The sequence below is a fragment of the Ruditapes philippinarum genome, unplaced genomic scaffold (assembly GCF_026571515.1).
Source record: "Ruditapes philippinarum isolate M1 unplaced genomic scaffold, ASM2657151v2 ctg3059_1_1_1_1, whole genome shotgun sequence".
Classification (NCBI taxonomy): Eukaryota; Metazoa; Mollusca; class Bivalvia; order Venerida; family Veneridae; genus Ruditapes; species Ruditapes philippinarum.
In genome coordinates, this window is record NW_026865219.1 from 66,460 (window position 1) to 83,685 (window position 17,226).

The 17,226-nt window shown below is 34.7% G+C and overlaps 1 protein-coding gene and 1 pseudogene across 1 annotated transcript; both read right to left on the minus strand.

Moving 5' to 3' along the window:
* Positions 1-4,529: 4,529 nt before the first annotated feature.
* LOC132728231 (uncharacterized) lies at positions 4,530-6,708 on the minus strand. Its single transcript, XM_060713841.1, has 4 exons — positions 6,202-6,708; positions 5,492-5,728; positions 5,141-5,220; positions 4,530-4,982 (listed from the first exon to the last, which is right to left on the minus strand). Exons 1-4 carry the CDS (start codon positions 6,419-6,421, stop codon positions 4,782-4,784), a joined length of 738 nt encoding a protein of 245 aa, XP_060569824.1. The 5' UTR covers positions 6,422-6,708; the 3' UTR covers positions 4,530-4,781.
* Positions 6,709-6,717: 9 nt separating this feature from the next.
* Positions 6,718-14,746, minus strand: LOC132728232 (alpha-methylacyl-CoA racemase-like; annotated as a pseudogene).
* Positions 14,747-17,226: the final 2,480 nt, after the last annotated feature.

The following is a 17,226-nucleotide window of genomic DNA, read 5'->3' on the forward strand; positions in this document are numbered from 1 at the left end:
ATAAATTATAGATTGCTGTATGAAAGTGATGCGTAATTATGTTGCTATTTTTTATGTTATGCACATATGAATCTCTTCAGCACATCTGGAGCTCAAATGCAATTTTGAGCAGAGATTCCCTTGTATGTAGCCAAATCTCAATAAATGTTTAAACCTGGATTTGTTTGAATGTTTAGTATCGACCTGTAGTGAGATTTCGTAAAATCTCTGTTTTTTGAGTCCGTTTAGTCACATTTTCTTCATTCACATTGCATGTTTTGGACACACCAGAACCCACGACGGAAAGAATATCTCGATGAAGACTGCATAGAAATCTAAAACAACAATGGGTAATATAGACGAGAGTCAGGAGAGTAGAATCACATTTCGATTTTCTTAAAAAAAGGATTGGATTTTATATAAATGTTTGAAAAGATGAAAACTTACCCTGCGATCGGCCTATTTTTCCAGCCACATCTGGTGTTATGCTTCACATCTGGTGCAGCCGAAATTCACATATCATTTTTACCGATGCTCATTTTTGAGATTCATATGGGGTTCCACCCCCGTGTGAATTACGACGACAGGACTTTGTAAAATATTTACGTAATTTATGATAGCTATAGCCTTGTTAAAGAAGTTTGCCAGTAATAAAAAAATTGCGTTCATTAGAATCATCCACACGACAGCAGGGCCAGTCTAATTAACTTAGAAATATATATACCCAATATGATGTTGCATGAAGTACATGAGAACAGTTAACAACGTTATTTAAAAAAAACAATTATCATAGATTTTAGTTACTATGTTATTGTTAATGATAGAAATGTTTAAATTTGAAAATATTAAGAGTTTGTTTTATGCATTTTACGTTCACTTGGATATATTTAAGATTTCAATTGATCAAATTTGATTGTTCATGTTGAGGATATCATCTAGGTAGCGGTAAATGCTATTTAATGTAATGCTTCCGGTTGTGAAATAGTAGAGAGATTAACATAAAATCCCTCTAGTAACAATATAAAACGTTAATATAAAGTAAGCTAACATATCATTGTCATTATGATTGTAAAAAAGAGGAAAAGAGAATATCCTTTGAGAGCAATTAAACATGGCAAAATAGATAAATACAGAATCCCTAAAGAAAGCCCAAAACGGCAAAATTGAAAATGTTGCAGGCTCGGTTTGATTGAGCCTGTTCATGGACGGTACTGGAAAGTGCAAATTACCGTCCACGCCCCCTAGCACCGGCTTGAGCAGAAATCAACATTTAAACATGAAATAGTAAAATTTTGAATTTAGAAACATCCGCAGATGTGTTCATACGACGGTTATCATGGAACCTTCAATGTGACACTGTAGTGCCATTCCATGAAAAGCGGCGTATGGTCCCCAAGTAATAAAAAGCGTGTGCCCTAAACGAGAAAACAATGGGCGGAACTAAATAAAATGGAATTTTGAAAGGGGATCAGAGGTTATGAAGCCTGAGTATCACAGATAAGACGTCAAAAGACAAATTTAAAAAGCAGACAACATATCCTAAGGGTGATTCAACATTATTCAAGTGGAAATATTGGAACCACCCAACTAGAAATGCCGAAAAGTTGAAACTAAAAATACCACAAGCACAACAATAATGTCGTGCTGAACGATCTTCAAGGAACGAAAATATAACATCATTGATTAAATGTACGGGGAGACTTTTTACAGTTGATGATTCAAACTCAGTTTGATGGGGTCTGTTGTTCATGAGAGACCATATCTCACGTCTCTTAGTACCGACTAAGTAGTATCTAATCCTCAACTAAAAAAGTTTTGCAATCATTGATCCTGAAGGACCAAGTCGTCCGGTTAGCTCAATAGGTAGAGCGTTGGACTGTGAATCGGGCAACCCGTGTTTGATTCCCGGACGGGGCAGGTCACTTTCGTTGTGATTTATCATGAAATAGTTTTTACGGTTATTCGCACTGTACCACTGCTCTGCTATGTACAGAAGTTTCAGTTCCTTGCGAAAGTGAGGGCAACTTGTACTGGTAATCTTGACAGTCTGTCCAGTTACGATTCGGTGGCTGAACTGTGCTCTGGTAAATTCAATATTGTTGCTGCCGTGACCCGGATTAAAAACTACCGACACAAACACCAACATCCCGAAGGACCTATTAACATAACACTATAACACTGTTAACCTGCTGTTGCAGACTCAGTTTGATTGAGCCTGTTTATGCACGGTACTGGAGAGTGCATGTTACTATACGCCCCCAGCACATAGTATTACTATCAAGTACCCGCCAGGGAAAATATTACCCATTTTTGTCCAATTGAAAGCTCTTCTTAATTCCTCCCATGAAGTTAACAACAAAATTGAAACAAAATGCTCAAAATCATTCACAGGAGCTGTCAGTAGGACAGCGTGCTTGACTATTCTCAGTGCTTGATAGTAAAAAAATGGAACATAATATTATAAAAAAAGGTTGATACTGTGACCTCCTCTGTACACAGGTTGAGATTATGATGGTGAACAAGTGTGCAAGGTCTCAAAGCAATATGTCTATGGAATTTTGAAATAGGCTAAGGTGGTTATGTAAATTTAAATTTAAAAAAGGGGCATACTACTGCCAAAATCCCCCAGTGTTCAAGTGGAGGGCATGATGGTAGATGGTAAACAAGTGTGCAAGTTTCAAAGCCATATGTCAATGGACTTTGAGATGGTACGCAAACTTTAACGCCGACGCTCGGGCGACTAGGATAGTGGTCCTTAATCGTCGAATAGTTTTTCTAAAAAGAGATTGCCCTCATAATATATATTTTCAATTCACTCAATATATATATATTTATATAATATTTTATTCATAATTCAGATCCAGTGTAGCAGAAATGTCTCTTACTGTAAACTGAATAATCTACCCATTTTAAATGTTCTAGCAAATTGCATTTTACATTTTAATGTTTAAATCATATCCGTCATCAATTATGACAAAACTCCAACTATGGTTCAATTGAAGATTATCATATGTTAAGCCGATGCCTGCATGTCAGACAACACGCTTGAATATTTAAAATCAATAGCCTGCATTATAATGAATTTGTTTGGGTCTCAGAATTGTCAGAAAGGTGAAGGTTGTGAGACTATAAAACAATTTGTTTTTGTATAGTGCCACCAATGCTTTCCAGCGTTTTAATTGTAGTAAATTGGCTATAAGACTAATTGAAACACTGATATTCAATGTTTATTTGACTTAAACAATTTGAAAGAAAAAATGAGTTGCCTTAACTCGGATTTGAACTCCAGACCGCTCGCTTCCTAAGCGAGGGCGCAAACCCCACGGCATCTAGTTTGCTTGAAAATTAATGTGCCTGTCAAATGACAATCTTTACGCAGTGATCTCCCCTGAATTTTTTAGCATAAGTGTACATAGAAAGGGAAGTACATGTAACAGCTTAAAAAAGCGGAGTTCTTTCTGCATTTGCAATTAACAGCATCAGGTTCTGAAATTTCGCTATCATTATTTGTTTCTTCTGACAACCCAAACAAATAATAAAAACATGTTAGAGGGAAGTAACCTACAATAATGATCTCAAAGATGTGTTTAGTTTCAAGTGCATTACCTCAATGCTTGTGGAGATAAATCTTGTCCGAGAAATTCTGTAAGTTAATGAATAGATTATTTCCTAATAAATGCTTAGCTTATGGGTCTTGGACAGTGACATACAAGTATAATCAAAATCACATTTGAAGACCAGCAATGAATGTTTATGGCTAAGGAGAAAAAAAAACTTGCAAACAAATCCTTAACAAAAGGCTAGCACAAGGTCAACGCAAATACCGAACTGCAGGTCAATAAATTAGTTCCTTATTGTGTGCATAAAACAAATAAAGAGATATTTAAACATTTAGACACACATACAGGGCATTTGCTATGAAAGGTAAGATGTCTCATTACTAACCAATTAAATAAAATTGATAATCTTTTTAATATCACTATTATAATATAAAACAAAAAAGTATTTAATTTAAAGTTGACTCCCCGTTCGTAATACCCCACCCACTTTGTATATGAATTTAGATCAATAAAACACATTTATGGCAAAGGTCGCCTATAATTACTTATTCTAAATATGTGTAGATATAGTTTTAAAGCTGTATTAAACGAAATCATGAATTTTTTCAGTTTAAACAAGAATAAAACTAATAAGTTACACATATTCAAAAAAGGACACCCAGTTAGCAACATATTTGTTCTTCTTTCGTTAAAATTAGGCGATGAAAACTAGAAAAAAACCTAATAAAGTCAAAATTTATAGCATGAGTAAGTTGAAAATAAGAAGTTTTATGCAAAATTTCAATTGATTTACAAAACTGAAAAAGGAAATAAACCAACGTAAATATACTAGAATATTTAGGGATTTGGCGGCCATCTTTGACGCCATCTTGGATATCTTAGCTTCGCATCGGGGTTGGGCCAAATGAATATCCATTCCAGACACTACAGATCCAGACGAACATTTTGGTATATGAAACTTGCTGTTGGCATGATGCAAAAAAGGAAAGTAAGGGGAAAATATGAAAACATATTTAGTAATTTCACAGAATAAATTTGAAATTTTTGGATTTTGAAAATTTCTATTGCATGTTAAGGAAGGAATGTGGAACAATGATTATAATAGTTAATGATTTTTTTAATCGTTTGATTTCACTTTCTCATCAAAAACATTGAAAATAGGAATCTCTTTTAAAGCCAGTGTTGAGTTTGCAGCACTTTATTTTAACTCAGTGGACAACCTAGAATCTGAAAACTGAGCATTTACCTCACTGTTCCATCTTTCTTTACAGCTTTTGGTCTGTCTACATGTTTGTTATGATCGATTGCAGCCAAATAGTTTCTGACCCTGTAAACAGGTGTAAACTGCTGTTTTGTTTCTGCCTGTTTACAAGTAAACCAAAAGTGGTTCACAATATCTTTAATCCACGGCCCAAGTACTCTGTTACCTTTCTTCATTGCTATCTATAAAATATGAAAAGTTATATTTGAATGATACTTTTCCCTCCATTATTTTCCTTTTATATCATGCAAAATAATGTTGTATTATTTATTTCAAGTATAAAGCATTGTTAATCTAAATGTAAATTTTATACATAAAAAAAAATAATAAAATAAAATACCTTTGTTATCTTTTTCCCTAAGTTTTTGGCAGCATGCCATATGTCATGTGAATGCTGGATCTTGTCATAGTCTGGTGTTTCTATAAAGACAACACATACTTGAGTCAATATTGATAAAAAAGAACATCATACTGCTGCAATTCTAACATACATAAAAAAAATCATATTTTAACAGATCAAAAGCGGGAAGGTAAAAGAGTGAAAGCCATCAGATAAAATATTTTAATGTTATTATTCACCTACAAGTTTTCAACAAAAATATATCAGGAAATATATCAGGCAAAAGAACTACTATTATAAAAGATATGGAATAAAAAAAGATTTTTATTAAACGCTGTGCATTATACTTACTCATTAGTGCTCCAATACCCAGGTGTGCATCAGTTACAACCTCCTTAACTGTAACTTCCTTTGATTTCAATTCATTCATGGCTGCTTGGAAGCCTAACTTCTCCATAGCTGCGGATTTTCTCCCTGTCATTCGCTTATCTATTGTCTGAATCGTCAGTATTTGTTTTGATGCGTTATCCATAAGGGAGTATGAGCAATATTGAGCACAATGACCAGGACTATCATTTCGTCCATCCCCTGCAAAGTATAAATGTAACCTATTACATTTTAAGTCAAACGTCATGGTCAAAATGATCCACTTTAGATTTAAAGCACAGAGTGACCTATCATGCTCACAAATAAGTGTTTTAAGTTTCAACTTTTTCCCTTAAGTACTCTTTGAGATACAAACTTCAATATGATAAAACTAATCCCAAGTGTGACAATACTGCAACATCGCATGATCTGGGTATTGCTATTTTTTGATTACTGAAGATGAATATAATGACCAATTTTATAGTTCCTTGACAACAATGGATGACATGACTTGAGCAACAGCTAAAACTTGTTTTTTAAAAATGACTGATGACAGACAAATCACAGCACCAACAGATGAGGGTCACAATAGGATTAGGCTCAGTTGAGCACAAAACTGAGTTAACTTATTTTTTATAAAACCATTGAAACTAGTTGTCAAAGAGGCCAACTGAATTATATACATTTATCTATACCTAAAACAACAACATCTCCTTCACAAGTTGACAAAACTTCTTCCTGATGTCTCTCCCAGTAGCTGTCGATAGCTGGAACCAAGTAGTGGGTTTGTATTCTGCTGAACTGGCTTGCAGAGGGGAACTTGAGCTGTAACATCTGGGCCCACAGGGACAGCTTCCCAAAATTGTTCCCAGAAGTCAGAATGGTTGCACAAATCAAAAAATCGCCGCTGTTCATCCTTCTGTTGAGGACTGGCTGTGAACGCCATTCAGCTGTAATGTGGCCAGATTGACAAACCTTGAAGATAAAAGCACATTAACATAATATATATGAGATGACAAGATAAATATGGTATTAAGTTATTTCTTCGGAAAGTTTGTTAATTTAAACACTTTTTAAATTGTAAGTACACATAATAAAATGTTCTGAACAAAATATTATGCTGCTTTTTTAATTACAAATTTCATTCTTTAGCAATGATTTTCATATATGGGCCAATTGCTTGAAAGGTAAAATTTTCGAATATAAAACAGTCATACAGGTGGACTTAAACCTTGTAAATACAAAACAAACAGGTTTTATGGGGGTTTTTTTTCCCCATGAATAAATTGTAAATTTCAAAGTGGTTTTGGTAAATCTATAAATTTTCCTAGAAAAAGGCCCCCCCATTTTTAAAAAGCCCGAAAAATTCTTAAATATGGGGTATTTTTTTTGTAAATAATGGGGAAAATTAAAAGCCAAAAAAATTTTAAGGGAATTTACAAAAAGAGGCTAAATATTTGGGCAAGGAAAAAGGGGAAATTTAAAACTCTAAAAACTCAGGTTAATTCTTGAAAATTTTAAAATATGGGATAAATTCATCTGTTTGGGGGTTGGCCCCGGGTTGGGATTTAAAAAAGTTTCAAATCGAAAAAATTTTTCTTAAAAATTTATGGTTGGTTTATGTTCTGTGAAATAAAATTTTTATAAAAAAAACCCCTAACCCCTTTTAAAAGGGGCACACAAGATCCAACATATGTTTCTTTAATCGCTATGCTCTCTGAAGAACATGTTTTGCACTTCTTCACTGTCATCTCTGCCAGTGTCAAAAGCTGCTTTACAAAAACTAAAACCTTCACTTCTTCTGCCAGCCCACCACATGTGTCATCATCTATATTTGTTTCCTCTCTGTCACTTTCCTCTTCTTCACTCGCCTGATCTTCCTCTCTTTCTAGTCCAAACTCAGCCTCCTCATATGCAACATCTTCATAATCTTGTACTTCCTTAGGTCTGAAATATAGGAATTTATAAAATGAATAAATATTATCTGAACACACAATTTCAACTTTAATTAAATATAAAATTATTTTAAAACATAAACATGATATTAAAAATTTAAAAAAGAAAAGAAAAAACCCAGTTAAAAATGCATATGTTTGTAAAACATGTATGCCTCCTAATGGACCTATCAGCAGCTAATTAGTCATGTGGCCAAGTTATCTAATAACCAAACAAGAGGGCCATGATGGCCCTAAGGTTGCTCACCTGTATGTAGGCCCCCGGAGCGGGGCCAGTTTAAACCCCAGGGCTTTTATTTTTGAACAAACTTGGAAGACACCTATAAGAAGACGTTTCATGATGTACACACTTATAATGAAAAACAATGATCTGCCCTCCCCTACCCCCGGCAGGACCAATTTTAACCAAGGGCTTTTATTTGAACAAACTTGGTAGACACCCATAAGAAGATGTTTCATGCTAAACATCTAAGCTGTAGCTCATTGTGTTTTTTTAAAGAAGATTTTTTAAGTTTTTACTATACACATATAGTTAAAAACAATGACACCCCTGGGGCGGGGCCAGTTTTGACCCCAGGGCTTTTATTTGAACAAACTTTGTAGACACTTACTAGAAGATGTTTCATGCTTAATATCTTAACTCTAGCTATTTAGGTTTTTTCAAAGAATACTTTTTAAGTTTTTGATATACACATATATAAGGAAAATCAATGACCCCCGGGGCGGGGCCAATTTTGACCCCAGGGCTCTTATTTGAACAAACTTGGCAGACACCCATTAGAACATGTTTCATGCTAAATATCTTAGCTCTAGCTCTTTGAGTTCTTTAAAAGAAGATTTTTTAAGTTTTTACTATTTACATATACATATAGGGAAAATCAATGACCCCCTGGGGCGGGGCCAATTTTGACCCCAAGGCTTTTATTTGAACAAACTTGGTAGACACCCATTAGAACATGTTTCATGCTAAATATCTTAGCTCTAGCTCTTTGAGTTCTTTAAAAGAAGATTTTTTAAGTTTTTACTATATACATATAGGGAAAATCAATGACCCCCTGGGGCGGGGCCAATTTTGACCCCAGGGCTTTTATTTGAACAAACTTGGTAGACACCCATTAGAACATGTTTCATGCTAAATATCTTAGCTCTAGCTCTTTGAGTTCTTTAAAAGAAGATTTTTTAAGTTTTTACTATATACATATAGGGAAAATCAATGACCCCCTGGGGCGGGGCCAATTTTGACCCCAGGGCTTTTATTTGAACAAACTTGGTAGACACCCATTAGAACATGTTTCATGCTAAATATCTTAGCTCTAGCTCTTTTGGTTCTTTAAAAGAAGATTTTTTAAGTTTTTACTATATACATATAGGGAAAATCAATGAACATGTTTCATGCTAAATATCTTAGCTCTAGCTCCATGAGTTCTTTAAAAGAAGATTTTTAAATTTTTACTATATGCATGCATACAGGGAAAATCAATGACCCCCTGGGGCGGAGCCAATTTTGACCCCAGGGCTTTTATTTGAACAAACTTGGTAGACACTCATTAGAACATGTTTCATGCTAAATATCTTAGCTCTAGCTCTTTGGGTTCTTTAAAAAAAGATTTTTTAAGTTTTTACTATATGCATATAGGGAAAATCAATGACACCCTGGGGCGAGGCCAATTTTGACCCCAGGGCTTTTATTTGAACAATCTTGGTAGACACTCACTAGAAGATGTTTCATGCCAAATATCTAAGCTCTAGCTCTTCGGGTTCTTTAAAAGGAGATTTTTAAAGTTTTTACTATATGCATATAGGGAAAATCAATGACCCCCTGGGGCGGGGCCAATTTTGACCCCAGGGCTTTTATTTGAACAATCTTGGTAGACACTCATAAGAAGATGTTTCATGCTAAATATCTAAGCTCTAGCTCTTCGAGTTCTTTAAAAGAAGATTTTTTAAGTTTTTACTAGGGAAAATCAATGACCCCCCTGGGGCGGGGCCAATTTTGACCCCAGGGCTTTTATTTGAACAATCTTGGGAGACACTCAAACTAGAAGATGTTTCATGCCAAATATCTAAGCTCTAGCTCTTTCGGTTTTTTAAAAGAAGATATTTAAAGTTTTTTCTTTTGGTTGCCATGGCAACCAGAGTTCTGCATGGAATTAAATTCTTTGAACAATTTTTAAAGGTGACCACCAAAGGAACATTCCTGTGAAGTTTGGATGAAATTGGCCAAGTGGTTTATGAGGAGATGTCATTTAAAGTAAAAGTTTACGGACGGACGACGGACGGACGGACGCCGGACGAAAAGCGATCACAAAAGTTCACCCTGTCACTTTGTGACAGGTGAGCTAAAAATGACTAGAAATGTGTCATCATGCCACGGATGCCCCCGCATGCAGCCAAAATTTCAAATGTTATAATATTTAGTTCCATATTTGTTTGCACAAATTATTTTTTTCATTCTAGGTTCAAAGCACTTTTCAATGTTAACACAAACCATTTTTATACAATGTTCAAGGCACTGAAATTATTCAGTCTTAACCTTTTGAAAATAGCATATTGCATATTTATAGCCAAAATAATGGCTAATTTATTATACATTTCCAGAAAAGTATGAGTGCTTCAGAAACTGAAAGTTCAAAAATTTTCCAACATTCAGGAAAGATAAGTTTGTCCAAAATCATTGAACCACGACCAAATTCAAACTTAAACTGCTTATTCCTAAGATGTATCTATATTATTTTCAAAGTAAAAGGGACATAACTCTGCCAAAAAATCATCAAACCATGACCAAATTCCAACTTGACCTGCGCTTAATTCCTTTGACATATCCATATGTCAATTTTGAGTTGAATATGTAACACTGTTGGGTTATTAATGAACAGAAACTTTAAATTTCATATCATTTTCAAAGTGAAAGGGGAATTACTCTGCCAAAAATCATTGAACCATGACCAAATTCGAACTTGGCCTGCGCATTCCAAAAACATATCCATATGTCAAATTTGAGTTGAATGTGTAATACTGTTGGGGAGGTAATAAACGGAAACTGAAAATTTCATATTATTTTTAAAGTGAAAGGGGCATAACTCTGCCAAAAATCATCACACCATGACCAAATTTTAACTTGACCTGCGCATTCCTTTGACGTATCCATATGTCAAATTTGAGTTGAATGTGTAATACTGTTGGGGAGATAATAAACGGAAACTGAAAATTTCATATTATTTTCAAAGTAAAAGGGGCATAACTCTGCCAAAAATCATCGAACCATAACCAAATTCGACCTTGACCTGTATTTTCTCATGACATATCCATATGTCAAGTTTGAGTTGAATGTGTTTTACCATTGGGGAGATAATGAACGACAACTGAAAATTTCATATTATTTTCAAAGTGAAAGGGGCATAACTCTGCCAAAAATCATCGAACCATGACCAAATTTGAACTTGACCTGCGCATTCCTTTGACGTATCCATATGTCAAGTTTGAGTTGAATGTGTTGTACCATTGGGGAGTTAATGAACGGAAACTGAAAATTTCATATTATTTTCAAAGTAAAAGGGGCATAACTCTGCCAAAAATCATCGAACCATGACCAAATTCGAACTTGACCTGTATTTTCTCATGACATATCCATATGTCAAGTTTCAGTTGAATGTGTTGTACCGTTGGGGAGATATTGAACGGAAACTGATAATTTCATATTATTTTCAAAGTAAAAGGGGCATTACTCTGCCAAAAATCATCGAACCATGACCAATTTCGAACTTGACCTGTATTTTCTCATGACATATTCATATGTCAAATTGGAGTTCAATATGTGCAACGGTTATTAAGATAATGAACGGAAACTGATGATGACGGAAGGACGGAAGGACGAAATGACGGAACAGGGTAACACTATATGCCCCTGCCATTATATGGCGGGGGCATAATAATAAAAAAATTGCACCTTTTATCAAGTCAGCATAAAACTGTGGTTCGAGGGCCCCTACAGAGACATATTTGTCATCTTTAGTTTTGTAAGTACCATAGAATGCTGTCCCACCATCTAGATTGTTCTCTCCCCTTTTACCTGGCCAGATAGGTATATCTCTTGAAGTCCAAAGGAATGTTGCTAAATATAGAATGCTAAATATAGAAATGCTAAATATAGAAATGCTAAATATAGAAATGCTAAATATAGAACACACATCATGATGGTGTTTATGTTACAATCTAAAATAACACGTAAGTAAATATTGACTCAAAACTATGAACACCCAAATCTTTCAGTTTAAATAGATACTTGTAGTTATCATTAGAACAAGTTTTACCAGTTATAGTTCATGTAAGAATTCTTATTCTCTGTTTGTTGGTTGGGTTTTATATCGCACCAATGCGGAAAAGATCAAATTGCGACTTTCAAGCTTTATTGGTGGAAGAAGAACTTGGGTGCCCCTCCATACATTATATTTCAGGCACAAAAGGAAGAATTCTTATACAATAAATATATTGGAAACCATATTAGAATTGAATTTATAAACATGTATATAATGTACACACATGGGTGCAAACAAGCTACCTCTAATGATTTTTTTTATCATTTTAAAACCATAAGTTATGTTGATTAATACATAGTAATGCCATGAACCTGAGCACAAAAGAGTATCCTTCTGTTTGAAACATTTATGTGTTAAAAATAACAACAGTAACAAAATAATAAGGGGCCTTAAGTCAGCCAAAGTTATCAAATCACACAACCCAAACAATATAAAAGAACTTGATGTCAAAAAGTCTGCATAAAAGAGCTTATTAAGATCCTTTAAGAAAAGATAAAGTTGAATGGCACACAGAAATGTATTCCTCTATAAAGCAAAGGTCAAAATCCTTCCAAAAAAATGAGTATACCAATATTCACTTTCTAAAATCCACAAATAATGTGGCCAGGCAAACTGGTTAATAAAATCGTTCTGTTACATTACATCATAATGCTAATAAAATGTACTAACACATATAAGCTGAGTCGTTCACCATATTAGCAAATCTATGACCTGACCTTCACCTGAATTTGTTCTTCATACAATGCCATGGCCATACCCAGTGCACACATCAGTCCTCCACCCGGCAAAGTCCGCCAGCAGGTTGATTGGTGGGTATGGGTTCTCGTGTTTCCTGCCAAGCTGTGACAGCACTCCTTTAGGGGTAAAGGTAAGAGGTTTGAGCTTGCAAACATTGATGGATTTATAAATAATATTAAAGTATTAAATATTCAGCAACATTCACTGCTTATATTTTCTGATACAGCCAAATAGAAACAAATACTGTATCAGTTTTGCTTAAAGTAAAATCCAGTAATGGCAATGCTGAAAGAAATTACATTACTTTACAGTTGTATATACTTGTATGTAAAATAAGTAGAGGTTTATATGAATAGACATGGTCATGTAAGATATTACCTAATTGTAAAAGTGGAGTGGTGGCCTAGTGGTTAAGGTGTCTGCCTCTCAACCAGAGATCATGGGTTCGAGCCTCATCGGTTCACATATGACACAGTACTGGTTGGTTCCAGGAAGCGGACTGGAAAAATTTGTTTGTTTGTTTGTTTCATTTACACCTTTTTCCCAACAGTATTTCAGTCATATAGGCGGGTGGTTTTCCTAACCATCATTCCTGGAGAGTTACACCAGCACTAGACTATCTTCCCTCCGTGCTAAACTACCAAAGCATCTCCCAGGGATTGAACCCACGCCAGAGAGGTAACTGGATTAGAAGTCATCAACTATAACCCCTCAACCATGGAGGCGGTAGGGCTCAAAAGTGATTAATATAAGTTGCAAGAACTTGTTTCATAATCAAGCTTTAAATAAATATTTTAAACCAAATATTACCCGATTATTGACTATTTATTGCGTATGAAGTTTAGTTTATTAAACTGTATTTCAACATACCTGATATAGCTATATAATAATTATCATGGCCTGCCTTCATAGAGAGTGGTCCCTTCTGTCCAAAACCAGTCAGTCTAGCGTAGATAAGCTGAGAATTGTCAGCCAGAAGCTTGTCTGGTCCAAGTCCAAGCTTCTCCATAACACCTGTAACACAATGAGATACTAAATGTACATGAGCGCATTTGATGAATTAGTTCAATATAACTTTTTATTCAAACAACTGAAGTTTATATCTAATAGGACTCATGATAAAGCCAAAGCCCACTATTCCAAAGGTGCCATGGCCAATGTAACAAATGACTGGTCCATTTAAATGTTACCTTTTCTAAATGGTTCAATAACAACATCAGCCCTGGAGCACAGTTTTCTCACTAAATTGACTCCTTCAGGTTGTTTTAAGTCTACAGAAACAGACTTCTTCCCTCTAGACATTGTATCCAAACTGTATACAGTACTTGAACCTTTTCGTGGAGTCTGGTTAAAAAGGAAAACCAATCATAATTTCAAGATCATACAAATGTACAATAAATACACATAAAAACTTGAAACATCATTTGTCAAATTTGTAAATAAAAAACTGTTAAAATCAATTATAAACTTCATTTTTTACCCTCTTTCACTGAAAATAAAGTAACTCAAAGCAATGTTTTAGTGAATGCACAAGTTACACATTTCTAATTATTTACTGAAACAGCAAAAAAAGAAAAGAAATAAAATATTGGCCATATGTTTATTATAAAGATTATACATGAACTTAATGATAAAAATAGCTCAAACTGATAATCAATATGAATCAAGGTAAGGTGTGCCATATTGGTCTTGATCTTGAACTTAAAAATCACCTTTTCAATATAATATGACTGACATTTATAATACCTTTAAAGAATGGTATGTTTATTTAACCTTTACTCTGCTGGCCATAACTGAATCTACCCACACCTGTGCCATCTGATCATGGTGTGCACTATTTGCTATTTATGTACTTTTGAAAATTTCCCTAAAAGTAATGAATGGTTTTGTCCAAATTGATCTGGTTTTGTCCAGACTGAAAGATGGACAAGTCCATTCCAAATTTAGCAGTGTAAGGGTTGGATATGTATGTTTATTTAAAATACCAATTAATTATTTGAACTGACAATAAAAGTACCCTATCAATCCTGGTAACATTGGCACCAAAATCTGACAAGATCATTCCACAGAATGGGGCAGGAGCTAGGCCCGCCAGCTCTATAACCTTTACACCCTTCAGGGCCATCTTAGTATCTGAAAAAAATCAATATCAGTATCTCATTTATATCTGTTTTTCTTGAAATCTTACCAATAATCTAATAATAGCCTAAAATGCTAAATACAATTATATACCTCCCCCCCCCCCCCCCCCCCCCCCCCTCCACTCTTCCTCATAAACATGTTACAGGAAATTGTTAAAAAATCATATTTTCAGCTTTTCAAATCTATTTTAAAACGAAGAACATTTGATGAACAGTTCTGCTGTCCAAGTTGGTCAATGTAATAGTAGTGACACATAACAGAGCATTTCTCTTATATGATAAAACAACTGACAACAAAGGGCCATAATTATGCTAACTAGAACTCCGCGAGTCGGATGTGTCGCCTTGTGAACAATGTAGTTTAGGAGAAATGGCCAGGACAAAAATGAAAATGAAAAATAACAAAGAGCAATAACTAAAAAAATAATAAGTGCAGAGCAGCAGTTTCTGTGCACTGCACTTCTTATCAATAAGATCTATCATTCTATGATGTTTCAAGTCCATAGCTTTCATACTTGAGGAGAAATGACCAGGACAAAAGTAAAGTAAGAAAATCAACAAAGGGCAATAACTCAAAAAATAAGAAATGCAGAGTATCAGTTCTTATGCACTGCACTTTTTCTTAATGAGATCTATCATCCTATAATGTTTCAAGTCCATAACTTTTATACTTTCGGAGAAATGGCCTGGACAAAAATTAAGTATGAAAATTAACAAAGGGCCATAACTCAAAAATTAAGAAATGCAGGGTACCGATTCTTGTGCACTGCACTTCTTCTTAATTAGACCTATCATCCTATGAAGTTTCAAGTCCATGGCTTTTATACTTTAGGAGAAATGGCCTGGACAAAAATAAAGTATGAAAATTAACAAAGGGCAATAACTAAAAAATTATGAAGTGCAGAGTACCGGTTCTTGTGCACTGCACTTCTTCTTAATGAGATCTATCATCCTATGAAGTTTCAAGTCCATAGCTTTTTTAGTTGAAGAGAAATGGAACGGAAAAAACTAAAGTATGAAAATTAACAAAGGGCAATAACTCAAAAAATAAGAACTGCAGAGTACCGGTCCTTGTGCACTGCACTTCGGGTTATTGAAAGAAGCATGCATACCAAGTTTGAAGTCAATCAGACTTATAGTGACTGAGTTATGCTCCGGACAAGCTTTAGGGGACGCCGACGCCGACAACGACGCCGCCGACACGGACGCCGCCGACAAGGACGCCGCCAACAAAAGTAACCCCTATATGTCACCTTTTCAAGGCGACACAAAAATGATCAAATCATACAACTCTGACAATACATGTATGTGTAAGGGCCCTGAGTATAACCCTACTTCATCCTACTTCTCTGACAAGATTTACCTGGGCACTTGATTTCAGTTCTGTAAAAGTTTGTATGAAAACTCCTGAGTGATGTAATAGGGAATTTATTCCTCTATATCAAGTGTGATAAAAAAACAAAAGGTCATAATTGTGCCCAAAATGATCAGTCCCAAATTCTGACATTTTACTATGGAGACAGTAGATGACATCATTCTTCTGAGAAATGTCTAGAGTCCCTTGAGAAATATAAGGAGAAGTTAAGCACCAGTCTTTTGCCAATATTCGCCAACCCAATATCTGGTCCAAATATTTAGACGTAACCGCGGATTTGAAGCTATTTTTTACAAGGGTCAAATTCGCATTTTCCGATAAACGTCAAACTGTAAAAAAAGAAAATGCGATGTCTTTCAATGAAGGACTATCCAATATCTAGCTCATTTTTAGAAAACATGATTAAAATCTTAATATTGTTTACATAAATGATTTTTTTTTACTTTTTTTTTTAAGTTTTATATAATTTATTCAAGTATTGATGAATTAATCTTTTCTCACTTTAACAAAGCTGAGTGCAAGGGATTACAGGTGAAATAAGCCTTCCATCTGTTATGCTCATACTCATAGCCTTTTTATTAGTTAGGTGTGAACAGTTTGACCCATTTTACACACAGCTTTTTTCACCTATTTTTAAACAGTTGAAGCAGAGACATATATTTTAACGTCTCTGGTTGCAGACATCTCTTAAATCTTATCCTGGTGACTTTTACTGCTCATTTATCCTGATGGTAGATTAAAAGTTTTAAATTGCCACTACAAGGTAAAACACTGTGAAAACTCCCTCTTCTATTTTTTTCAGTGGAAAAAGACATCGCCCATCCAAAATTATCTGGATGTCTCTTTGACAAGTCTAATTAGTTGGATAAGTCTGTGATAAGATCTATGAATGAATATTTATTTTCACACCCCATACTTAAAGTAGGCCTATTGTCTATCAGCAGATTATGCCCCCTTGTAAATACATACAGTAGTGTTACTGTTGTCTGCAAACACTAAGATGATCTATCGTGGACAAACCAGTTCTCAAACCTCTAAGCATTCAAGAGGTCTTTTAGTATAAATAAGAATAAATCTTTATCAAAATTCTTTACAAATGTACACTTTAAACTTTATGTAACATTTCTGTAAAATTTGACTGTAATTCAACAATTTAAAAAGCTCTTTTTCCATCTTTGAAAAGCACAACCCTCAT

What these genes read in the sequence shown, in the direction of transcription:
- LOC132728231 (XM_060713841.1), bottom strand. Translation starts at nt 6,421, where the DNA reads ATGAACAGCGGCGATTTTTTGATTTGTGCAACCATTCTGACTTCTGGG. An exon ending in AGGAGATGTTGTTGTTTTAG is followed by an intron (nt 5,729 to 6,201) that starts GTATAGATAAAT and finishes TATACTTTGCAG; the next exon opens with GGGATGGACGAAATGATAGT. An exon ending in TAGGGAAAAAGATAACAAAG is followed by an intron (nt 4,983 to 5,140) that starts GTATTTTATTTT and finishes CATATTTTATAG; the next exon opens with ATAGCAATGAAGAAAGGTAA.